The sequence below is a fragment of the Aspergillus clavatus genome, genomic scaffold (genome assembly GCF_000002715.2).
Source record: "Aspergillus clavatus NRRL 1 1099423829802 genomic scaffold, whole genome shotgun sequence".
NCBI classification, from domain to species: domain Eukaryota; kingdom Fungi; phylum Ascomycota; class Eurotiomycetes; order Eurotiales; family Aspergillaceae; genus Aspergillus; species Aspergillus clavatus.
Window position 1 is genome coordinate 1,880,366 of NW_001517097.1, and position 24,484 is coordinate 1,904,849.

The 24,484-nt window shown below is 52.4% G+C and overlaps 8 protein-coding genes across 8 annotated transcripts, besides 8 other annotated features; 4 read left to right on the plus strand and 4 right to left on the minus strand.

The window, feature by feature from the left end:
- Positions 1-1,915: 1,915 nt before the first annotated feature.
- Positions 1,916-3,518, plus strand: ACLA_039690 (uncharacterized protein; the record flags this gene model as incomplete). Its single annotated transcript, XM_001271178.1, has 5 exons — positions 1,916-2,328; positions 2,396-2,805; positions 2,861-2,971; positions 3,029-3,327; positions 3,381-3,518. The coding sequence occupies 5 exons, from the start codon at positions 1,916-1,918 to the stop codon at positions 3,516-3,518; spliced, it is 1,371 nt and encodes a 456-aa protein (XP_001271179.1).
- A 980-nt stretch (positions 3,519-4,498) lies between these two features.
- Positions 4,499-4,538: a repeat region.
- A 155-nt stretch (positions 4,539-4,693) lies between these two features.
- ACLA_039700 (uncharacterized protein) lies at positions 4,694-6,583 on the plus strand (the record flags this gene model as incomplete). The annotated part of the gene is made up of 3 exons (XM_001271179.1): positions 4,694-5,732; positions 5,789-6,120; positions 6,176-6,583. The coding sequence occupies 3 exons, from the start codon at positions 4,694-4,696 to the stop codon at positions 6,581-6,583; spliced, it is 1,779 nt and encodes a 592-aa protein (XP_001271180.1).
- Positions 6,584-7,209: 626 nt separating this feature from the next.
- ACLA_039710 (oligoribonuclease) lies at positions 7,210-8,004 on the plus strand (the record flags this gene model as incomplete). The annotated part of the gene is made up of 2 exons (XM_001271180.1): positions 7,210-7,257; positions 7,399-8,004. The coding sequence occupies 2 exons, from the start codon at positions 7,210-7,212 to the stop codon at positions 8,002-8,004; spliced, it is 654 nt and encodes a 217-aa protein (XP_001271181.1).
- Positions 7,336-7,366: a microsatellite.
- A 425-nt stretch (positions 8,005-8,429) lies between the features above and the next one.
- Positions 8,430-8,457: a microsatellite.
- Positions 8,430-8,458: a microsatellite.
- A 210-nt stretch (positions 8,459-8,668) lies between these two features.
- pgmA (phosphoglucomutase PGM2) lies at positions 8,669-10,477 on the plus strand (the record flags this gene model as incomplete). Its single annotated transcript, XM_001271181.1, has 3 exons — positions 8,669-8,721; positions 8,796-9,097; positions 9,165-10,477. The coding sequence occupies 3 exons, from the start codon at positions 8,669-8,671 to the stop codon at positions 10,475-10,477; spliced, it is 1,668 nt and encodes a 555-aa protein (XP_001271182.1).
- A 182-nt stretch (positions 10,478-10,659) lies between these two features.
- ACLA_039730 (Gfo/Idh/MocA family protein) lies at positions 10,660-12,465 on the minus strand (the record flags this gene model as incomplete). Its single annotated transcript, XM_001271182.1, has 1 exon — positions 10,660-12,465. One exon carries the CDS (start codon positions 12,463-12,465, stop codon positions 10,660-10,662), a length of 1,806 nt encoding a protein of 601 aa, XP_001271183.1.
- Positions 12,466-13,363: 898 nt separating this feature from the next.
- On the minus strand, positions 13,364-15,112 carry ACLA_039740 (uncharacterized protein; the record flags this gene model as incomplete). The annotated part of the gene is made up of 1 exon (XM_001271183.1): positions 13,364-15,112. The coding sequence occupies one exon, from the start codon at positions 15,110-15,112 to the stop codon at positions 13,364-13,366; it is 1,749 nt and encodes a 582-aa protein (XP_001271184.1).
- Positions 14,295-14,349: a microsatellite.
- Positions 15,113-16,115: 1,003 nt separating the features above from the next.
- Positions 16,116-16,141: a microsatellite.
- Positions 16,116-16,142: a microsatellite.
- Positions 16,143-19,018: 2,876 nt separating this feature from the next.
- eb1 (microtubule-binding protein BIM1) lies at positions 19,019-20,204 on the minus strand (the record flags this gene model as incomplete). The annotated part of the gene is made up of 6 exons (XM_001271184.1): positions 19,019-19,081; positions 19,149-19,636; positions 19,705-19,782; positions 19,869-19,903; positions 20,028-20,099; positions 20,191-20,204. The coding sequence occupies 6 exons, from the start codon at positions 20,202-20,204 to the stop codon at positions 19,019-19,021; spliced, it is 750 nt and encodes a 249-aa protein (XP_001271185.1).
- A 654-nt stretch (positions 20,205-20,858) lies between these two features.
- ACLA_039760 (F-box/WD repeat-containing protein) lies at positions 20,859-22,956 on the minus strand (the record flags this gene model as incomplete). Its single annotated transcript, XM_001271185.1, has 2 exons — positions 20,859-21,831; positions 21,908-22,956. 2 exons carry the CDS (start codon positions 22,954-22,956, stop codon positions 20,859-20,861), a joined length of 2,022 nt encoding a protein of 673 aa, XP_001271186.1.
- Positions 22,957-23,178: 222 nt separating this feature from the next.
- Positions 23,179-23,205: a microsatellite.
- The last annotated feature ends 1,279 nt before the right edge of the window (positions 23,206-24,484 follow it).

Genomic DNA, 24,484 nt, shown 5'->3' on the forward strand with positions numbered 1-24,484 from the left:
TTTATATGCAAAGGATCTTCGTTGTCCAGAGGTATAGAGCAGAGTACAGAAAAGCATCATACCGAAGTCTTTACGTCCATACCCATCCAGCTTGTTTATTCCCAAAAGGATGCTATTGAATGCAGTTTCTGCGGACTAAGTATCCGGAATCGACATCTCCAGTATGAACAATGCGGTGATTTTAACCTGTGTCTCAGTTGTTTTGTTTCCGGACGAGGCTGCCAACATGTTGTAGACTATAGGTTAGTCGAGCTGATACCAAGTGACACTTGTCGAAAGATGATCAATTCAGTACAGAGTTACCTTGGAGACCCATCGTCCTCAAGATCGTTGATGAAGTATGTACCAATATCACCCGGTATAGCACGACAGCGCTCTCCCATCTGTTTCTGACCGGATCCTGCCGGCCTGCCCTGGTATTACCATTACCCTTGAAGCTAATCGTCAACTTGCAGGCAGAAGTCGCTGGGTCTCTTGGCAGCTACTGCGGTTGTCTCTCGAAGAGAAGCTATGGTATACATGATATGACTTTGTGGCCGTGACTTCCTTTGCTCATCCATTCTAGGTCCGACTCTGCCATCTTTGCCACGGCAGGCATGCCCTCTAGAAAGGGGTAGCCTGCTCACAGTGCGATGTATTCTTTTGCTTTCGCGGTCTCTGCAGACACTTTGATATCGACCCTATTCCTTTCCTCATGATCCTGGGGCTTGTCCCAAATGCTCCCAAATGTGCATTTGTAGCTGTTGCCGCTTTGATCAGTCATAGCAGAACAGGGAGAAATTGACGAAGGTGCGAGTGGCACATATCGATCGCCGAGGTACGACCATGGGGTTCGTGGATAACGTAGTAAGCCGAAGAGTAGAGAGAGCTAGCTTAGCTGTACAGGCTGCATCATCAGAGACAGCTGCTTCGCCACGTGAACGAAAACGCCGAAGGCTGATAAGCATCGATGAACCTGAAGTCATAGTTTCCAATAGCAGTGACTACGCCTCCTTGGGTTACAACATCGCATCCTCTGCTGAAGCTGATCTACAAAACGCCGAGTCCCCAACTCCTTACTTTCGCGGCATAGGCGTGATCTCTGGTGGGGAACCTAGTACTGGAATGCTGGTATCTCCTAATAACCTTGTCGAAAGCCGCTGTCAAATAGCAGAACCAGAAGACGGCCTATCCATTGGTGCTACGGACTCCTCAAGTCAAGACAATAATCGAGCTAGAGATATCACATCTAGCCTGTCTGCCTCCGGGAGTGAAGAGAGTATTCCGGCTTTGCAGAAGCAATTGGAAACCCTTAATCAGTATGGGAGTGAGCTCCTCGAGCTATCCTTGGCGGAATCTCATGCTAAGGCGCTTGAGCAAATCAATTTACTGGAGAAACAGGTTGAGCAAGTCAGACGTCGAGAAGCAGAAGTACTTTTAAAAATTTGCATCATGACTTTCCTGACCTTGCTGATATAGCCATGGCGGAAGCACGACAGCGAGGCTTTGGGGATATGTATGAGTAGCGCCATTTGTTGCATATTGAGGCTGGTTTACATGAAGATGGACTGACTGCCTTCACGAACATTGTTTGACCTTGGCATAGTGATGTGAGATGCTCAATATTCGATCACCCAATTGCTGATGTAAACAATGGCAACATAGATCAGTTGACCATTGATCTTCATTTGTCAATCGTTAGTTCTAAATACGAAGTCGAAGACATGTGGCATACGATAGTCATTTCCGAGAAGATTGGCGACACTAGGCGCAGCTTACGGGACTAATCTTGAACAAACATTCAGCTCAGCCCACCTGGCAGAGCGTACGACCAATGCATCTCCACACCTCACAAAACAGACACATTGTATCAACTCACGATCGAATTCCAATATCAAGCCCAGAATCATCCCAGCAGATCACTGGCATCCTCACCATGGACCCTATAGCGGCCACGCAGCTCGCGGCAGATGTGGCGGGCATCTTCCTCAAGATCGTGAAAACGGTCAAAGAGGCCATCGAAACCATGAAGGGCGCCAGAGAAGCGCTCGTGGAGCTGCTCAGCCGCTGCGAAAGAGTGCGCCTTCATCTCGAGCTTTTCCGGTCCCTCGCGCATCGACTGTCGAATCCAGAGGGGAAATCCGTCTCCCTGTCCTTCAACGACAGCGCCTACCGACAGACTGCCGGTGAGATTCTGGGGCTTATCCACAAGGTCGCGGATGCGTCCAAGCACTCTGACCTCTGGATGAAGTTCAACTGGTTGTTCTACAAGGCGGATGTGACTGCTTTGATTGTGAAGCTTGATGCGCGCGAGAAGGACCTCAATCTTGTCTTGACTTTTATTGCAGCGTAGGGCTACTCTGGATCCCGGGGCTTGGAGCCTGGCTGAGAAGCTAGCTGATGTGATTTCCTACAGGCAGTCTAGTGTAGTCACAGAGCAGGAGATCATTGCCATGAAAGGCGATGCTCAAGAATCAGCGCAGATCACCGAAGCGTTTGGTGATGCTGGACCGAAGCAGGCTGGCAAAGTAGTAATCGTGCGACGGAAACACAAGAAAAAGAGTCATGGTTCGAAAAGCGGATCAGATGGTCCTAAAGAGCAAAAAGAATCTGACTCTATGCCGAGCCAACCTTCGAGCTCGAGGGAGCCGGCGCTGTGGTTAGGAAACGTCTTCAAGACCGGGTTGGATTCGTCGTATCTCAAAGAGAGAAAGCGAGTGTCTGATGCTGCTTACTGGGGGGACTGGAACAAGTTATTATCTGCACTCGACATTGGATGGCGTCGCTTCGGCGAGTCCTGGTGCAATGCACTTTACCTTGACAACAGTAAGCAAGCTCAAGTTTAATCCTGAGTGGGAGCTGAGAATCCATGCGTGCGCAGAGCCGGAAGCCGACATCCATCAACTGTCATTATGGACGCCTCTGCACCAGGCAGCCTATATGCATGCTCCGAAGAAGGTCGTAGAGCAGCTGGTCAGATATGGAGCATTCAGTAACGGCCCGGATATTCCCACCCACTTCCAAAATCATGTCTAACTATGAATGCCAGGGACACTTCCTACAGGGAAGACTCGAAGCGAGTTCCGCTATCATGATCTAACAGCGGTTGAGATTGCCCACGAGCTCGGGTATTCAGAGCTCTGGGACATCCTCACGCCTGTGATCCATCACTTCCTTCCCGCGAAGGTCCTGATAGAGCTGGAAATACAGTTTCACCAACTGATCCATGCCGAACTGGCGGATCCTTCTATTTCAAAGAACCTGCGACTCCCGCAACTGGTGGTGCTAACGGAGCTGGAGAACCCGGAGATGTGGTTCCCGGTCTACCCTCAGAGCGAGCATGGAAAGGTCAGATCGATGCAGGTGGTCTCATGTGGAACGTCACTGATGGAGAGGTCTAGGGATTCCTGTTTCGCCTTGACGGGCGCGAACTTGTGGTTCTGAGTGTTGGGAGGAGCGCACCAGCATCCAAGCAACTTTTCCGGGTGATGACTACAGGCTGGACTGCAATACAGGATGCTGTTGTGTTTCGACGGTAGTGTCTTGGATGTCTGCACTCTGCAAGGATGGCATGTTGATCGTTGTCCACTGGGCCTGGATTGTGCACGGATTGCACATTGGATTGTGGATTGAGGATTGAGGATTGACTGAGAGATACGGATATGGTGACTCTTAAGTCTATGGTCTAGCTTTCTTCAAACAATGTTGGTTATTGCTCAAAGTCAGCTGGTACAGTATTCAGTAGCAGTGAAGATATATCTGTATATATATATTTGACTACTAGACGCTATATAGGCTGGTCGATCAGTAGCTATTTTAGACCGGGCAAACAATACGATATTTCATGTCAAGTCCATTCCGACCAGCACAAATGCCTATTAATTATGAATACTGTCTCATTATTGATTATGATGAACCTGATGGCCAGCTGTAGCCTGTATGGTTCCACGGGAGCCAAGCGGGAGTTCCAACCGAACGATCGTCATCGCCTCCACTGCCGACTCTCTCTCTCTCTTTCTCTCTGCCAGAACAGACTCCCATCACCAGAGTCATTTTGGCAGTATAGATCACATGTGCTTGAGGCTCATGCAGTGATCATTTGGCGTCTTCATCCATCGCCTGATATCCCTTGGAGCTGGTTGATCTCCCTTATGATCGTGGTAGTTGGTACGTCTGAGTCTCCCATTCCACCCTTTTAGCCCCTGCCCCCCCGCCCACGGGGTCTCCTGTTGTAGTTATTCCGGGACCTGACAAGTCAGGAAGATCATCAGCTAGATAGCTATCTCCCTTCCATCAGCTTGGGAACCTTCTCATGACTGATTGAACAACAATCAAATAGTCTCGATCGAACTGCTCGAGTGATAATCTTATAAGGGCCTGCAGTGCTGCAATTGTTCGATCACTCTGCAGCCCAACTGGTCCAAGACTACTACGACGTACTATCCTGACCGCCTCCACAGCCCACATCCCAGCTATCGCTCACAGACGCACGATCTTCCCAACCTTCCTTTTTTTTTCTGAGTGAAAGAAAGAGAGAGAGAGAAGAAGAGAAAAAAAAAAGCTTGGGTTGTTTCCGATCGTCCCTTTCTCTTTTCTTTCTTACCTCCTTTCCCTTGTCTCATTGAGCCTGCTCTTTCTCTCATTGATCCCATCCTGGCTCCTGGATCTCCGAGCGAGGTTCCTCCATTCACACCCTACCCCCTCCCCTCCCGCCATGCCATGTTTCAAGGGTCTCGCCGTGAGTATACACACTCCAAACGGCCCCATCTCCGAGTTCTCCATTCAACGCCAGTCCCGGGCCTCTCGCATCGCATGCTATATCCCCGTCCCACCTCCTAAGCTTCCCGACTCGGCGAACGGAAAACCCGAACAATCGACCTTCGCCATCTCGATTACGCTCTTGAACCCCGGTCAAGATGTTCCGTACTCCACACCGAAACCGACGCCCGACGACCCCTCACCGAAACCTAAGGTGGTGGGGGGTCTCCCCGGTCAGACGGGCGAGCGCGGACAGTATAGCAGCTCGGTTGCGCCCTACCAGCCCTTGACCAACTCGCCGAACGAGACGGTCGCTGCCTACATATACTTCGATGGCCGGCAGAAGGAAGAGGTGGCAACCTTGCTCCGCAGAGGGGAGGAGACGTGGGTCAACTCGCGTTGGGTCAGCGTGCCGGAGTCGGAGGGCGGTGGTCTTGCCGAGCGGGAATTCCTGTTTCGCGAGGTGGGGTTGGAAAGATGGTTGAATGGGCTGGACCTCGAAGGCAAGGATGTTGCTGCCAGAATCGAGCGGAGGCGGCAGAAGATGGAGAGACGCCGGTTGAAGCGCGACTCCGCCGACGGAATGGGGGATATGGATATGGATTCCAAGTTGGCAGCCGCGAAGAGTAAAGGGATCATGCGGTATGGCAACGATACGAAGTCGCCTCTGGAGAACGTCTCAGACGATGACATGTCGTATTCTGATTCCGATGACGACCCGATTCCCGAGACCACGGGGCAGATCAAAGTGGCTCTGTTCCGAGTACTGGCGTCCGGGGAGATCAAGCGCGGGGAATACTCGCCGCAGTTCGATGCCCATGATGACGACGAGGAGAACCAGGGTGGACCGGCCAACAACGCGGATGTCGACCACACCACGAGTTTCGCGAAACCCAAGACGCTGGATCCCAAGACGATCAGCACGCAGACGGTCACCGGCATCGACCCGTCCGACAAACCGTATGCGATCTTTACGTTCATGTATAGAGGAGAGAGTACGTTTTGTCTCGGTTATGTCTCAATTGACTTGAATTGGCTAATGATTGCGTAGGACAACTGCAGAAGATGGGCATTCTGAAAGATCCCAAGGTCCAAGAGACGCCTGCCTCCGCGAAGCGAAGATCATTACAAACCGACTTCTCCAGTCTTGGTCCCCTCAAACCGGGCGGCACGGTTGGGTTCCTCAACTTCCGAGACAACGCCGACAGCAGAAAAGACAAGAAAAACAACAAGGGAGACGACGATATGGACAGCGAAGATGATGACGATGACTCTATCCTTGGCAAGGCAGATGACGAGGAAGGCAAGGAAGATAACCTCGACCTGTCTCCGGAGGACATTCGGCGGCAAGGTGAACTGGCGGAAGGGGTCCGCAAGATTAAAGTATGTGTCGGGCGGCTTAACCTGGATCTTGAGGTTTCTTACTAATTTGTGCCAGCTCAAACGTCAACACTCTTCTGCTAGCTTGGCCGGTGCCAGCAACAAGGCCGATGCCGGGAGTCCGCTCAGCGGAGGCACACCGGCGGCTTCAAGCATGTCGACCACACCTCCGAATGTCCCTACCGCTAGTATGGGGACATTGGAAGCCCCCAAACCCGCTGTCAACACACTTGATGGAGGATTCATCGGCAGTCCTTTGAAGAAGCAGCGGGCTAGTGTGTCTGAGGCGGATGAAAGTGCTCTGCGGCGACGCATGGAGTCTGGACTCTCCAAGGAGATCAGCGCTCTAGGAACGTCGGGCGAGGGGACAGCAGCTGCGACGGCAGCGAACCCCAACCTTTTCGGAGGGAGCTTGAAACCACAGGAGCCAACGCTACAACCAACCAATGAGGATGAAGAGCTGTAGCGTGTCTCCCTTTTACCAAAGCTCTCGCCCGACCGTACCTTATGATATTGACAGACCGCTGACTCGTATCGGTGGTGCTTGTTTTCGACCAGCTGAATGATACATTGTTGCGACGGAGGGTTATCCTGACAACATCGCATGTTATGACCGTGACGGATTGGCGTAAATTGAGCGCTTGAATTGCGATACTTGGGGATTCCTATTTCGCTTTTGTCTATTTTGTGACTATTTCATTTATTTTTTTTCTTCTATATTGTTGATCAGCTGGGAGGGAGGTGCTGTCCCAGATGCCAGTGGACTGGCGTGTTGCTTTTGTGTGCAAATTGGAAGGAGGATACCACAGCACAGTATTTATTGGGGTGGCTTAGAATCCGCGAAGTTTCCATACATTCACAAGAGAGTGGTGTGGAATGACGTATAGAAGCATGGACCAAAATATGACCCTTAGGATTATCATCCCTCATTGATTTTGTGTCTTGTAATTGGGGACGATTGATGCCGTGGGGGTGAGTGACGAGATGCATTCCCAGTCCCCGTGGAAACTTCTTCCCCTCCGAGTCCTCCTGAATCGTCCGCAATTTGTATCCCGAACAAGAATCAACCCAATCCATCAACAGAGAGCTACGATGCCGCTCGAACGCTCCACAGACCCCTTGGTCTGGATCGACTGCGAGGTGAGCTTGACATGTCTACAGTTCAGTTCTACAATCAAAATCCATCACCCAGGCCTCCTCCTCTCTTACAAACCTACGAAAAAAAAAAAAAAAAAAAACAAAGAAAGAACCCCCCCTCAGCTAACCCTTCCTCCTCTCCAGATGACCGGCCTCGACCCGGAAACCGACCAAATCCTCCAAATCTGCTGCTACATCACCGACGCCAACCTGACGCTGCTCGACCGGACGGGCTTCGAAACCATCATCCACCACCCGCGCTCCACGCTCGAGGCCATGTCGCCGTGGTGCATCGACACGCACGGCCGCACGGGGCTCAGCGCCGCCGTGCTCGCCTCGACCACCGACGCCGCGACCGCGGCCGCGGACCTCCTCGCGTACATCCAGCGGTTCGTGCCGCGGCCGCGCACAGCGCTGCTGGCGGGCAACAGCGTGCATGCGGACAAGATGTTTCTGGCGCGCGGCCCGTATGCAGCTGTGCTGGGGTGGCTGCATTATCGGATCCTGGACGTGAGTGCGTTCAAGGAGGCGGCGAGGCGGTGGGGGGCGGAGGGGTTGTTGGCGGACGTGCCGGTCAAGAAGGAGGTGCATTTGGCCCGTGAGGACATTCTGGAGAGTATTGAGGAGATGAGGTTTTATAAGGAGAGGTTGTTTGGGGGCAGTCAGACTCAGGGGGAGGAGGGGGAGGAGGGGTGCGGGTTTCCGGCTCGGAGGAGAGGTCTCCTAGCTGGTAATAACTTGTATCCGTAGATACTAGATACTCTCCTGTAATGCTATTTATGGAGACTAGTAAGAGTAGTAAATAGTAGTCTATAATAATAATGAATAGGAGTCGGTCGGAATCAGGGAAGCTGTATGGAAATGGTGGTAGAGCTAGATCGATAGTCCGTGGAGAGATCGTATCTTAGCTTCTGGACTCTGGAGGGGGTGGGTGGTCTGAGTCCTGCGGGAATGTGCTGGCAGCAGTTGAGGATGCAACATGTAGCGACCAGGGTTTGAGGAGTGTCGATGGTTGGGTTGTCAGGGAATATCTGGTGCAGTTATCCCAGTAGCAATGATGCTATTCGTAGAACACTCGAGGTACTCGAGGTAGTCTAATCTACTCCGTATAGGAGACCTGAACTGTTTTCATGATGACGGAGTTGCCCCTCTTCGCCTGAGGCCCACCCTTTTCATGAACTGAACTGAACTGAACTGAACTGAAACACGAAAGTCGGTGAACTTCCTCTTCCTCCTCCTCCTCTTCTTCTTCTTCTTCTCTCTCTCTCTTCTCCTTTCTCTCTCCCTCTATCTTTCTATCCTGCATTAAATCCCAACCGTCTTTGGATCTCATCCCATCCTCTCTGCTTGTCTTCTCCGGCAGCTGTTGACAACCCCCACCTCTGGTCAACACCAACACAAACAAACCCACGTCATGTCTGTCCAGACAGTCTCCATCCAGCCTTTTACCGACCAGAAGCCAGGAACGTAAGTGAATTGATTGATTGCTGTGATCTCTCGCATTTCCATCTCTTTGGATCCAGCTAATCCGATTGCTGTAGTTCTGGTCTGCGGAAGAAGGTCAAGGTCTTCGAGCAGCCCCACTACTCCGAAGCCTTCATCGCCAGCATCCTCCTCGCCATCCCTGAAGGCGCCGAGGGTGCTTTCCTCGTCATCGGTGGTGATGGCCGCTACTACAACCCTGAAGTCATCCAGAAGATCGCCAAGATCAGTGCCGCCTATGGTGTCAAGAAGCTCCTGATCGGCCAGAACGGCATCCTCAGTACCCCCGCCGCCAGCAACCTGATCCGCGTGAGAAAGGCCACTGGTGGTATTCTCCTGACGGCCAGTCATAACCCTGGTGGTATGTGTCCCCATTCCAATTATCCTTCGTACCTTTTCTAAAAAGAAAAAAAAAAAAATTCATGCAGGCCCCAATGCCGATTTCGGTATCAAGTACAACCTGACCAACGGTGCCCCCGCCCCCGAGTCCGTCACCAACAAAATCTACGAAACCTCCAAGTCCCTCACCTCCTACAAGATCACCGAGATCCCCGATGTCGACACCTCCAGCATTGGGACCAAGACCTATGGTCCCCTCGAGGTCGAGATCGTCCACTCCACCACCGACTACGTCAAGATGATGAAGGAGATCTTCGACTTTGATCTGATCAAGGAGTTCCTCAGCACCCACAAGGACTTTAAGGTCCTGTTCGACGGTATGCACGGTGTGACCGGCCCCTACGGTGTGGACATCTTCGTCAAGGAGCTGGGTCTGCCCCAGGACAGCACCATGAACTGTGTGCCTAGCCCCGACTTCAACGGCGGCCACCCCGATCCCAACCTGGTCTACGCCCACGAGCTGGTCGAGGCCGTCGACAAGAAGGGCATCCACTTCGGTGCTGCCAGCGACGGCGATGGTGACCGCAACATGATCTACGGCGCCAACTCCTTTGTCTCGCCTGGTGACAGCTTGGCCATCATTGCGCACCACGCCAAGCTCATCCCCTGGTTCCAGAAGCAGGGTGTCTACGGCCTGGCCCGGTCCATGCCCACCTCGGGTGCCGTGGACCTGGTCGCCAAGGCCCAGGGTCTGCAGAGCTACGAGGTTCCTACCGGCTGGAAGTTCTTCTGCAACCTGTTCGACAACAAGAAGATCTCCATCTGCGGTGAGGAGAGTTTCGGCACCGGCAGCAACCACATCCGCGAGAAGGACGGTGTCTGGGCCATCGTGGCCTGGCTGAACATCATTGCCGGTGTGGCCAAGCAGAAACCCAATGAGACCCCCAGCATTGGCTCGATCCAGAACGAGTTCTGGCAGACCTACGGCCGTACCTACTTCACTCGTTATGACTACGAGAACGTCGACAGCGACGCCGCCAACAAATTGATCGCCAACCTGACCGAGAAGATCAACAACAAGGATTCCTTCGTCGGCAGCACCGTGTCCGGCCGCAAGGTCACCGACGCGGGCAACTTCGCCTACACTGACCTGGACGGCAGCGTCACCAAGAACCAGGGTCTCTATGTCAAGTTCGATGACGGCAGCCGCCTGGTCGTCCGGCTGTCTGGCACGGGCAGCAGCGGTGCCACCATCCGTCTGTACATCGAGAAGTACGAGGAAGACAAGAGCAAGATCAGCACCGGCACCCAGGAATACCTCCGGGACAATGTCGCGCTGGCCATGTCCCTGCTGAAATTCAAGGAGTACATCGGCCGGGAGGAGCCTGATGTGAAGACTTAAAAAAAAAAAAAAAAATCATCCCGACGAGAGTCGCTGCAAACGAACAGCAGCAATGAGTAATTATGAATAATCCAGTATTTAGTTATTGAACGCAGTCAGACCCGGGTCTGTTAATTCATATATACCAAGCCCAAAATCGTAAACGAAGATCGTAACATCGGAAATCATGTCCTGAGTCAATATCATAGCTGAATCCCAGCAGCACCGAGCTTCTGCTCCCACCAATCCTTCCACCTCACCACCTTCTCCTCGCGCCTCGCCTCCTCCGCCGCAAAGACGACCGCATGGCTCCGCACCGCCTCTTCAAGTGTACAACCGACGAAATGGGCCTGCGCGCGCTCAACGTCCCACCCCAGATTCTCCACGGCGTCCACTGCCCGCACAAAGCTGCGCGCCAGGCCAAAGTCACCGCCGCCATGCGCCTTCTCCTCCTCGGGCGGCTGCCGCGGCACGTCGACACTCGTGGTCGTCCGCGTCGCAAAGTCATACACCGAGATCGTGCGGCTGTCGTACGAGAGCTCGCCGCGCGTGCCGTACACCCGGCCCCGGCGCTCACACTGCTTCTCCGTCGGCGCAATCATATGGAAAACAGCCGTCTTGGCCATCCTCCCGCTGCCGTCCCCGTCTTCATCATCCCACGTGATCGTCACCACCTGGTCGTCGCACACATCGTTGTCCGACTCCCACACGCACCGCCCGTACCACGGCCGCGCCGCAATGGCCGCATCGTCCATCTCCCCGCGCACATAATCCTCCCCCAGCCGGCGCAGCAGCAGCTGTTCTTCCGCCGCGGTGAAGCCGTCACCATCACCATCGCCGCCGTCACCGCCGGCCCTGGCACTGGCACTGGCACTCCCCCCCACGTCCTCGATATCCGGGACGACGATCTGCACGGGCCAGCCGCGCTCGCCGCGCGCAAGATGCATGTCGCGGTAGATACGTACAGCGCTGTACTTGCATTCGCGCTCAATGGGGCACGCCAGGCAATTGGTGGCGGCGCCGGCGGCGGCGGGTTTGCGGGCGCGCCGGAACTGCGTTAGGTGGCCGGTTGAGGCGATGGAGCGCGGGAGGTGTGCTTTGGCTGTTGCTGTTGCTGTGCGTTTGGATGCGGGGGCGGGGTGGGGAGGGTCTGTAGGACCACCATCGCCCTCCTGAGGAGGAGGAGGCGAACACAACAACCACAGGATAAAATCGATATCATGGCACGACTTGGTGAGCAGGGAGCCGTCGCGCGCGGGGGTCTCGCGCCGCCAGTTGCCGCGCACGTAGCTGTGCGCGAAATGCCACCAGCCCACGGGCTCGGCGTGCTCGAGCGAGACGATGTCGCCGACCACGCGGTCGGAGAGGAGCATGCGCCGCAGCAGCGTGTTGTGCGGGCTGTACCGCAGGACGTGGCCGATGGAGAAGATGGGCTTTCTATTTGACTCTGGGGCCGGCGAGAGCGCGCCATACACCCGCAGACAATCCTCCATCGATAGCGCGAGCGGCTTCTCGCAGAGGATGTGTAGACCCAGCGGGGCCAGCGCCGTCACGATCTCGACGTGTGTCTCGTCGAGCGTGCAGATGAAGACGCCGTCGACACCGCCTTCATCTCCATCTCCATCTTCATTCTCAGTTCCATCTCGATCTCCAGCTTTCACGCTCGCTCTCGCTCTCGCTCTCGCCCTCTCCCTCCTCCCTCTCTCCCACACCAACCACTCCCTCCAATCGCTAAATTCCTGGCCTGCCGCGGGCCTCCCCTTCTCGCCCCAGATATACGCCCGCCCGAACGCGGCGCGCTTGAACGCGTGCGGTTCCGCGACGGCGTGGATTCGGCCTGTGGTGGCGGTTGAGACGGCGCGGGCGTAGGCGGTGCCGCGGGAGCCGGCGCCGATGACAAGGAAGCAGAGGGGTTTCGCTTTGGGGTTGGGGTTGATTGTTGTGAGTGTGGTTGTGATGGTGGTTGCGGGTGTAGTGGGGGGGATAATCGGGGGTTGAGGTTCTTTCATTTTGGGGTTGGATTGATGGGGATTGATTGTAAAAGGGGTAGGAGATGGGAGAGGTGGCTGTAGAGTACTATAGCTATTTATATACTGGCGATTGCCATGTCACCTGAGATTGAGACTTGAAATTGCTGCAGGAATGTTTCCCGTCCTCATGGCTGTGGTGAGGACGAGGAGTACAAAGGCTGCAATGAAACATCACAGCACAACCTCGGATCAAAAGCCACGTCAGGCATCACATTCGCGCGTCTCATCTACATTACTTTTTATCCTTCATATACTCCAAGCAAATATTGAATAAGGTCATAAAGACCGACGAGTCTCGATAATTATAGTAGTATTTCTACCAGCGGAATCCGTCCCGGATTAGCTGGCGCAAGTATCCTCAATACTCGACGGGAAAATATCTGATAGAAACAGAAAATATCCACAAAACCTCAGGGCTTGCATATCGGTTGAAAGGCGAGTCTCAAGGTGCAAGACAAACAGGATACACAACATAGAAATGGAGAGAAAATATGGATAAGAATAGCCAAAGAAGGGATAAAATAGAAAGGGGTATCCATGAGAAGAGAAGAGAATAGAAAGAAGAAAGAAAATAAAAACAAAAAGAAAAATGATAGAGTACAATCAAGACATGAGAGACATGGCACACTATTGTGCAGTAATCGATCGTTGGTCGGTTCAGCTATGGCTTCCGACGAAGCCGGAATTCGTCTGTCTACGGTGAGCCACTGTCGGGGCCGCTTTTGACCGGGTCTCTGGGTCTGGCTATACATGCCTAGGCGGTAGACTGCTGTAACCAACGCTTTGATCGAAGGGGGTGATTGTGGACGCGGGGAATAACCCAGCTTATATGGATAGGAGGAATCAACTATCGGCAGTTGAGAGCTGCAAGTTGATTTCACAGACCGTCGAGACTTTCGGTGAAGCGGCTCCCCCGGCTGCCGTCAAAGCTCGGATGACTGCGACCCAGAACGTCAGGTCGCTGTGGTCTGGTGGGCGATAAGGCGCCCAGAGGTTGCGGGACAGCACGGGAGGCGGCCGGGACCGCGACCATGCTGACGTTGGTCGAGCTGGCAACCGGTGTGCGAGCCGGGGAGGGTCGGAAGACCACCACCGAGTCCGGCTCGTCCGTCTCTCGCGTATAACTCACATCCAGCGGCATGCCGTACGGCATCGAGGGGGGAGGTTGGGAAATAGGGGATCGAGGCTGTACAGGGGACCCCGATTGGAAATTCATGCTGGGTTCCGATGTGGTAGGAGACCCTTGATCGAATCCGCCGCCATAACCATCCCCTCCAGACTGCAGCACAGAGGGGATCTTGCGGCCCGAGATCTTCTGGAACCCACGCTCGCTGGTTGTGGACGTAAAGGTACTATCGTCCGATGCAACGGTCTGATTCGACTGCCGCCATCGCTTCACAAAGGCGGGAGCAAAGTATGAGGCCGTCCAGAGGGGGTCCCGGCTCGAGCGCCGCGATGCCATCTCGGCGCGGGAAACGGATCCGCCTTCACCGACGGGGCCACCACTCCCCTCACGGGGAGTGAGTCCTCGGTTGGGCCGGAACATGGCGGTTTTGCGCCGTCGCAGCATGAACAGAAGAAGAGCAAGCAAGGAAAAGGCACCGGCCAGGCCTCCAACAACACCGCCCACAATGCGTTTGGTCGTGACACTGTCCAGGCCGCCACCACCGGGTGACGAAGATGAATCTGTGCTGGCCGCAGGAGCCTCGCCCGTCCCGGTTGCGCTGTAGCCTCCGCCTCCCAGATATGCGGTACCGGTGCCGTACCACTCGCCTGTGGCAGTGGCCTCCGATAAGTCGCTCCAAGAGGTGCCTGTCGTAGTGCCTGTCGTAGTGCTTATCGTAGTGCTTGTCGTAGTGCTGTCCGTATTCGTGCTGGTGCTCACACTTGAGCTCGAGTTCGAGCTAGAGCTTGTGGACGCTGTGGTCTTCGGACGGGAGGTTGGCGTCGAGCTCGAAAGAACGATACTCGAAGGCCGCGAGCTTAATACCAGGACGGATGACTGAGCGCTAGTCACAGGATTAATGAGCGAATTTGATGTCTGGATCGAGATGGATGTCGCAGCCGTGACATCTAAAGACAACGAAACGGACACGGTGGGTATAACCGTTGCAGCATAGACGCTAGTCACGGTTGGCGTATCTGCAGTGAGAGAAGGGAGGGCAGGTGACGGTGTTGGGCGTTCATCCAATGATGAGGTTGCTGGCACAGCCACCGAAGTTGTGTCAGCAGGAGGATTGGAGCCGGTTGGTTGATTTAGACCAGGATCTAATGTCGACGTAGGCTGGGGCACCGTTGTGTCTAGTGGCACGGACGGAGCTGAGTCGTTGATCAAGGACGTAGGTATGGCGGTTTGCGATCCCACCGAGTTTGGAGACTGCTGGCGCTTCTCCAGAGCGAGTTCCAAATGATCCTGCGCGACTTCTGTGGGAATATCGGTCTGCTGACTGGGACCCAGAGATACATCTTCTGGGCTGGACACCATCGAACTCTGAGGAACAGGCTGTCTGGATGGTAAATCTCCGGATTGGTGGGCAGCCTGCTCCACCCCATCGTCCTGACGGGTCCGATGCTTGCGAAGCAACCTGCTCAGCCGATGACTCCGCACAATGCCATTATGGGCCATTCTGGCAGAAGGCACTTTCCGCCGTCAATTAACCTCTGAACGGCGAGTTCCGATATAGCCTCTTAAGTATATTCTCTAACAGAATATGGTAGATGGTCCGACGTGTTCAAGTCGGTGAGAGAAAAAGGCGCCGTGTGTCTGCCTGCACGACGTGTAACTATCTGCAAATGAATGAAAGTAGCGATCGAGCGGCGCAGAGTATCAAACGAGCCCGAGTTGCTATTGAAAAGTGGTTGACGAAGATTTCATCTGTTGTAAAGGGAATGGAATTGACAATGTCGGATCAAGTAAAAGAGTGTGTACGACGGTTCGATTGTAGCGAAACCAAGGAGCGGACGTCAACTGTCACGAGGCAGTCGACAATCAGATAATTCAAGTAAAGGAGTGGACGACTGGAAGTCATAGAAGTCTACAGTACCAGACCGATTGTTAGCCACCAGGTCGACCGACGCTGCAGCCACGATGCGATACGTCCACCAGCAAGCCAAAACATATGCGGGCAGGCGAGATAAGCATGCATACCTTTTAGAAAGAAAGAATTGGAAGACACAAAGCCAGAATATAAAAGGCGATTCAAGGCCAGCAAGCGTGGAAGCGGCAACTTTTTTTTGTTTTGGATTTCCCGTTCTATGGAGGCTCCGCAGACTCTTAAGCCATGCCTGTCGCAGGAGATGTAACAGCGTATTCCGCAGCGACGAGGGACGAACGGCGAAATAATTTGATCTGTTTGGAAGGACGAAAGTCTTAAGACTCTTGAGGTCGAGAAAGCAGTTGTCAAATTCCCCTCCCACCCAGAGTTCTGCTCCCAACGGTTTGACGGAACCACGCTTTTGGAAAGCTACCCAGGTGCCGGACCCAGGGAATCCTATCCCACGGCTAACCAGTCAGACTCGGATGGCAACTTTGAATCCCCCCGCTCACCACTTGGTGGTCCGATCTGGCAGTCGAATGAAGCCTGAGGGAAAACCAAGGCTACTCGCTCAGGCCCCGAAGAGCGATCGACAGGAGGAGGAGGAGGAGGAGGAGGAGGGAAAGAGGAAAGAGGGAGAAAAGCAGGCCAGAAAAGCCGTGCGAGTCAAAGAAAGGAAGAGAAGGAAGCAGGATGAGAGAGAGGGGGGAGAGAGAGGGAACGGGAAAGCGACGTTAGCAGTGGGTAGTCTGACCTGAATAGTTATCCGTTAGTAGCAGTAGTAGTTAGTAGGTGTTGTTTATTATTAGACCGAAGTACGAGTGTTTGTTGGTGGTCCATGGCCCATAGGCATGAGCATGATCCATCAGGCCAGCACCAGAGACAGAAAGGATATGATGGATCGTCGAATAACAGGCCTGACTCTGTCTTTCTGGACGCGGGTGCTAGTCTGCATTCTGAATCGCCTCGTTGGGCCAATTTCAAAATTAATTAAGGTACTTGACTAGCTTGGAGCCTACAAGGGAAGATGGAGGATGAAGATTCAGGCACACGGCACAAGAAGACAGAAATGAGTTGACCTGCAACACGAAAGGCTCTCTCACTTGTCATTTCATGTATGCAGAGTTGACTCCAAGGAGAGCATCTGTCGCCGCAAAACAGCAAAAGAAGCGTCACCAACAGGCAGAATGATTCTTGGACGAGAGTTCCTCTTGACAGACTCGCTATTGAAGCCGTTCGCATTATTCTTCTATTTCGCCCGCGAATAAAAGAAGCAGGAAAAGTTCTGGCCTGACGAGCATAATTATTAATATTTATTAATTTTAAAATGAGAGACACCACCCCCACTATCCACCCCAGAACAGGTCTAGCGTGGTGTCTGGTTTTTTCGGTATTAATCTCCACCACGCCTGAGGCAGGATCTCTTCCCTTTTCTTCCGAGTACGGAGGAGAGCTTGATGCCAATTCTTGCCTCGAAGAGAGAGTCGCAATCCTATCTTTTTTTTTGTCTTGTTTTTTTTTGGCTAAATACTAAGCCATCTAGAATCATCTCTTACCTCATGATGTACAGAGATCATCTTGTGCAGATGTAACTGTAGCAATAAAATAATAATATCAATCACCATGATTAGGTTATTATTATAATATTCAATTGTTACATTACCATGGTTGACCATACCTGACCAAATACCAATACCAATACCACCACCACATGGGAGTTCCATCAGTCCATCACAAATTCATTCCCTGATCGGATGGTGTCTGTCTGCAGTCGGCACTCTGCACCCCCCTGAGGTGAGGCAAGGGGCCCAAAATACTGAGTACTGTATCTACTTACAGAGTACAAGAAAGATCCTCAGAAGGTCGATTCCATACTTGTGTCCCCACGGAGTACTTCCAGCGATCCTCCCCCCCATGAGTGTGCATAATAATAGTCTGCAAGGTACCGAGTCGTCTTCAAGCCTACAGGGAACATTGGTACGACTGCAGTCCGCGGCTCTGCATATCTACCTAGACACTACAGTGACTTACCCTACTCTCTCGAGTCAGTCAAGATGGGATCTTGTATCACCCAGACACACTGGAGATCTTCTGTTTGCTTGCACTCGGAGCATCCTGATCCCTGATTGGAGCAAAAAGGAAGATACAAGAAAGGTCATCCTCGTTCCAACTTTACCTACATAGACCATCTCCCTTATATATATTTGGGTGCTGTATGTTGCGGATTGCGTACATGGTGGGTTTCTCCTTTCTTGGAGGGGGATCCATACGATGCTATTTATATACTCCATACCTCTTACTCTGTTCTGTGGTGTGGTTAGTATCATGTCACCACGTGTTGACCAAGTAGAGACATTGACCCATGGAAGAGGTCCTCTACGATTGTATAGAGCAACAGAATATGAATCTCTCTTGTCTACTTATCATCGCTTTATTCACCTAGATAAGTAGGGTCACACTGCAGTAGTACTACTGCACTGCACTCTAAGTATGCAAGGTGTAGACTCCTCAACTCTTTCTATCCCGTACTCCTGTCATCTACCAGCTATATAAAGGGAGCTTCATGGCTCCCAAAACATAAAAAAAGACATCTCCACGACAAAGACGTTTCAGTACTCAGTAGCTCCCATCCGCAAGCTGTCATCCGTCCGGTGGATAAGTGAGATAATCTAGCATACACTGATCTGCACATCATGAAAAACGGTTCTCGGATGCTCGTTTACCATCCGTTCTTTCGCGCAGGAAGTTATCTATATGTACGCGGGACGGACTGGTGGTGGCATCCAAGTTCCCACCCGCCGAGTATCTAGTATCTACTATCTAGGCGAGTTCTAGGTGAAAGGCCGGCGGCTTGTGTCTCACATCGCCTGTCTCATGTCTCATGTCTCAAACATTCAAATATGGAGACTGGAGACGATATCATCATCGAGGCCCACCGGCTCCGAGTCTGGGCAAGAAATGCGGGAGAAGGAATGGAAGCCTGCCAAGCGGGCCAGAGGATCGCCATTACTCAGTGACAAAGAGTGATCTACTTGCCAGTGTTCAGTACAACTGAAATGACGACGTGAGGATGATCGTCATTCTAAGATATCTGTCTGGACTAATTTATCGTACTACTAAGCAGTAATTTCCACCCAGGACCTATGGGCCACAAGAAAAGAGAATTCTCCAGGACAGCTCCAATACATCTCCAGACTACCCGCAGATGGGAGCCAGCATCTCACAATTCAAAGTAATCACACCAGAGATGTCACACACTATACACAGGCGGATGTTGCACTCCCACATCTATGCTTTGTATCTGCACACAGGTTTCGCGGCGACGAGGGAGCAACTCCCAAGTCCCCATCGATATGCCACTATTCAAGCCAACCAGGGAAAAGTAGGGGGGAAGGGGGGAAGGGGAGTAGATAGGAGGGTGTAAAAGAACCACCGTTTCAACGCTCGTGATAAAAGGGGGTATTAATTCAACGAAATGACGTCCATGGTTCAGGAGCTTAGAACGTCTCCAGCTCATCGGCGGCCTCCGCTTCCGCTTCCGCTGGGATCTCAAATCCTTCCTGCAATGGACATTAGTGCCATGATATGACCACACAAGAATCCACCCAGGGATAAATGTAATCATACCTCTGTCGAATACAAGATGCCCTGGATGTGCTTCACCAAAGTATCCTCCTCCTTCTCCAGCTCCGGGTCCGCCTCGATGGCGTTCTGCAACAGCAGCTCAATGTCACGAAGCTTGGCAAAGTAAAAGTCGCGCTCCTTCTCCAATCCGGAAATCGCCTCCTTCTGAGTCGCAATCTCCTGCTGCAGCGCAGCCACATTGGCACCGCTGGGAGCTGCGGCAGCCCGGGGACGGACACCGCCCGTCGTGGGAGTAGCTCCTCGCCTTGTGGCTCCGGTGGACGACGAAGCACCAGAACGACTGCCTGCCGCGGAAGCGGGAGGACCACCAGAAGCCTTCCGACGACCGACCGCATCGTAATCCCCGCCGGGGTAGTGCTGGTCCCAATATTTCTTAATCCACTGGAGAAACTCGAGGTTATCCTGCATGCGGCACTTCGTGAGCTGTTGGACGGGGATCGGCTTGTCGACCTGATGGCGGGCAAACACGTCTGGAAGGAAATACAAGTCAGGATCCGAGCATCCATCCAAAAGTCGGGTTTATACAGGCGGGCCATACTCTGGAGGACTTTGAAATTCTGAAGATAAGCATATTCAGTGTTGACATTGAACTTTACACGCGCCATGGGAACGTCCACTATGCAAGAAGAGAACATGGGTTAGTCTGGTCGATTTCATCAAAGAGCCAGGTGGCTCACTTGAATGTCTCCTGTGGGCACTCACTGAATATCGAATCGAAGATTTGGCAGTACGCGGCACTGCATACATCATCGAATTAGTACGTCGAGGACCCGTGCTTTTCATCCAATATCATTGATCTGAAGATTGGTGGGAGAGCATTCGATATGGCGTCCAGGGCAAGGAAAAGGAGCTGGAGCGTACCCGGTTCCGCACTGCTCAATCTTGGTGAGATTCAGCTGCAGCAGGTTGTTAAGCCATGCCAGCAGTTCCTGTCTGTAGGGAAACAGAAGAGCCGATGATCAGTGAATGGTTCATTCAATAGGAGAACGAGACTCCTTGTGGGATCCCTAAAGGCCAGACGAACCTGGATTCTCCCATGGTGGGGTAGATGGATCACGAAGCAATGATAGATGGCAGATGAAGGGCCCCGTTAGTGGGTAGGAGTCGGAAAGCTTGGAGGAGGAGGAGGAGAAGCACAGGAATAAGGCGATTGTTTGGGGACAAAATTGATCTTTGTTTATGTTGAAGGGGAGAGTCGAGACGAGAGACAGAGAGAGGATAAGTTGTTTTGCTGCGTTTCCCGAAACCCACGGAACAGCCAGACGCTAAGCAGCCCCTGGCCAATCACAACGGCCCCCCTCGCTTTGGCTGTGATTCTCCAAATGTTCGCAGGCGCCTGTCAACATACTACTCGAAACGGATTTCTCAACTGTTCCATGAACCATTATGAATGTGAATACTAACGTGGACAAATGGGACTCGGAATCTACCCAATTGCACCCTCTCTGTACTCTACCTAGTCTCTAAGGGGCCCCGGAACGGTATCTAACCAAAGCAAATAGAAGTACCCAAGCTAAACCCAAGACAAAGGCTCCCAATACCAAGAAGTAAGAATATCTATCGCTTTCCAAACGAAAGAAAAAAAGAAAATCAGGACACTGCTCCCTGAAAGCAAACCCGAACTCCATCAAGCTCACTTTTGCCAGAGTATCATAGAGTAGCATAACCAAAGAATATATACCGCACTCAGAATCATTCCTCCAACAGCTCGATACCGTCCAATCCATAGCCAAAGTCCATGATGACAGCGCGAGAATCCTGACTAGTGGCGACGATGCGGCGATAGTCCGATTTGACGCTCAACATCCAGCTGGTAGTCCAGCCAGGCAGGTCAATTGACAGCTCTCCGGTTTCAGCGTCGAACACCTTGACACTCATGTCATAGCTGCCGCTGACAATTCGTTGGTTGGTGCTGTCCAGATGAAGAGAGCGGACAAGCCCCGCATGGCCCTTGAGCTCGCGAACCATTTCGGCGGTGTTGGCATCAAACTGGTAGATGGCTTGATCGTTACCACCGGTGAGAATAGTCCGCGCATCATCACTGAACTCAACGCACGCCAAGCCACGATCCTTACTGGGGAATTCCTTCACACAGAGACCTGATGTGATGTTCCAGAGTTTAGCAACCCCATCTCCGCTAGCGGAAACAACCAGATCGCCGCGGAGCTGAACTGCATTCACAGGTCCTCGGTGGCCGAGGAGCTCCCTCACCAAGGCTCCGGTGTGCCGGTCCCAGACACAAATTGTAGTATCCTTGGAACAGGACACAATGTATCGATCGTCGAAGCAGACGTCCAGGACTCCTGCTCTGTGGCCTTGCAGACGGCGAATCGGCTTGTAATCGTTCTTGATGTCCCACACGATGCAGGTGAAATCAGAGGACCCAGTAACCATGATTTCCTCGTCGAACTGAAGACAAAGAATGGAGGCACTATGGTAGTCGGCGCTCTGGTCGATGGGGGCAACGATACCCGCGGAAAGAGTAGGGGGCGGGCAGATGGTGAGAAAAGGCGGTTTGCCAGAAGACTGCTGAGCTGGATTGTTGACTTGCCCGATACTCGAGACGTCGCCGGGAGGAGGGCCGATGATCTTGCGGCACGGCCAGGGATAATGAGCATCCCAGACTCGAATTGTTCGATCGCGGGAGCCGGTAATGATTTTTTCCCTGCAAGAAATTAGACACTGCAATCACGGGATATATATATATATATATTCGATAGAAGAAACAAGAATAAACATACTCATCAAACTGGACACAGTAGACGCTGTCGGTGTGTCCGTGCAAGTAAATTGCAGCGGCTTTCCCCTGCTTCCATCGATGATCAAGGGCACGACGGACAAGGTACATCCTCTTCCAATCTTGATCCGGAGTCGATTTTCCTAATCCAGCCGACTGGCTCTTCCTCGATGGAACTCCATTAGGGCGGCGATGGCCAAGCGCATGGCGGAACACCTGCCTCCAAATGTGCCGGGAGGATGCCTGCTCACTCCAGGCACGAGAAACCAATTCAGCCTGCATCAGAGACTCGGGATCAAGATACGCGAGAACCTGTGACATGATCTCAGGTGGCAGGTGGGTCACAGGATCGATGCGAACGAAGGCTAGATCTATCTCGGAAAGCTCCGAGCGATCACGCAAGTCGATTTCAATGCCGCTCTCCGAGTCACGGGTGAGTTTGGTATTGAACGACATCATGAAGTCTCGTTCCGCCTTCGCTAGCTCATTCTGCGCCGCGGCCGCGGCCCGAGCGGCTGCTCCTGCGTAGATATTGTTCGGAAGAGCTGGAGGCCCTAAGGCGCGACTGGGGATGGGTGGAACGGGTGCGGTGGGTGTTTGGAAGGCCCGGGATGCAGGTACACAGGGCAGCGAAGGGCGGCGATTGTGACCCTTGCTCCAGGCATGTCTTGATCGAGCCTCCCCAATACCGCCTGCAAGTTGGGAATCATCGGCCAGCTGCAGTTCGCCCTCTGGAGTGACTGGGCTTGGGGGGTGTCTGGACGGCTTGTGACGTATGGTCACCGACAGACGACGACCCAGAGCACGCAGGCCCTCCATAGGATGACGCAGATTGGAGAAACTCTTCGCAGCCCGGCGTCTGGGGGTAGGTTCTGGAAAATGACTTATCTCCTCCACGACTTGTCCATCGCCGTTCTGGTCCGCATCGGTGCAGGAGGGTTTATTCCAAACCTCATGTTCCAAAGTGAAGGGATGTGCTGTCGACAATGTAGCAGTGCGAGGACGACCTTTGCGAGAAAATGGGGGACGAACAGCAGCCGAATCTCGAGTCATTGTGGGTTGCGCGAACTGAAATAGAGATCGACAGAGTGCTCACGGTCGAGCAGGTGCAAGTGATCGGAGATTTCGGACTCTGCACGAATGCGTTGCTGGGCCGAGAATAAGATATTGACACCGAGAGTTTCTCAGCCTTGAACCCGAAACAAAACTGGGGGCTGAACGTAAGGGACGAGAGTGTCGATGCAGGATATGTACTTAAGTCACCGAGGGTTTAAAAGAAAGAGAGAGAGAGAGAGAGAGAGATGAATTAACAGCAAGAATTGATGGAAATGATGTATAGAGAGAATATCCAAAAACAAAGGTCCCGAGTAGATATAATGTAGAGGTAGTGAGGTAGAGATAACAATCACAGCCCACCTGTGACAGCGATAGAGAGAGAGAGAGAGGAAGTCAGGTAGGGCGAGAGAATGTACAGCACAGCACACACCCCAAAAAATGAAAGAGAACAAGACAAATCAGACAAGAAAGCAAGGAAACAGACGCTGACAAGAAGCAAAGCAGATGGACGAACAGATGGAGAGGGAAAAAACAGAGTAGGAAGAGAGGGATGATGGCTGCAGAGGATAAGGATAAGAGGAAAAGGAGGGATGGAAGGCGGTGAGACGCTTTTTTTTTTTTGGTTTCACTTGTTATACTTTTTTTTTGTTTTTTGCCTCCCCAGCCCCCGAAAGGCCCGATCTGTGAATTGCGATTGAATTCAAGATTATTTGACTTTTCCTTTTACTTTTACTTTTTTTCCAGAACCCTAGAGATTCAGGGGCAAAGGCAGTTCAACCATGGCAACAAAATGTTCATCATGACGGACATGCCGACTCATCGAGGGAATACTGTACTCCAATGGCGGTGGTAAACATATTCCGCACTCTAAACAACTTTTTACACTTTTTACAATATCAGACAGAGACATGGAAGATTCTTCCATTCTCGATCTCACAATCCCACAATTGGGTTCGAGAGAGAATTCTACTCACCGCTGAGACCATATCCAAACAGATTTGCTGAGATGACCGAAGTAACATACAGAGATCGATGTTTGGGTAGAGATGGGCCTCAGCGCAGTTATCAGCCTTGGGTACAAAAATAGGTCGATATGCGTATGTGTCTTCAGACGGAGAACAATGACTCGATAGATCAACTCTGGCTCGTTTTCTTGGTCCTCAATTCGACAATCGTACTTCGTGAGCCAACCCTTGCACAGTAGTTATTACTACCAACCCAATTCAAAAAATTAATCTAATGGTCGAGCTTCGATCTCCTAGGATCCCGTCCCCGCCCGTATGAGTATCCCTAAGGGATCCCCACGGGGATACTCATAAGGCTCGTCTAGGCTCTGGCACTAACTACGGGGTAGATAAATTACTCGTTGATCACTGAGGAATCTAATTAGCTAAATTTAAGACAATACCCTTGACACTTGGCTCTTTGGCATGGCTTCAGGGAGAGCATCTCATTCCTCGATTTTCAAAACAGTTCATTCAATTTTCACTTGTTCATAGAGCATTCATTTCTACTATCTCCTTTG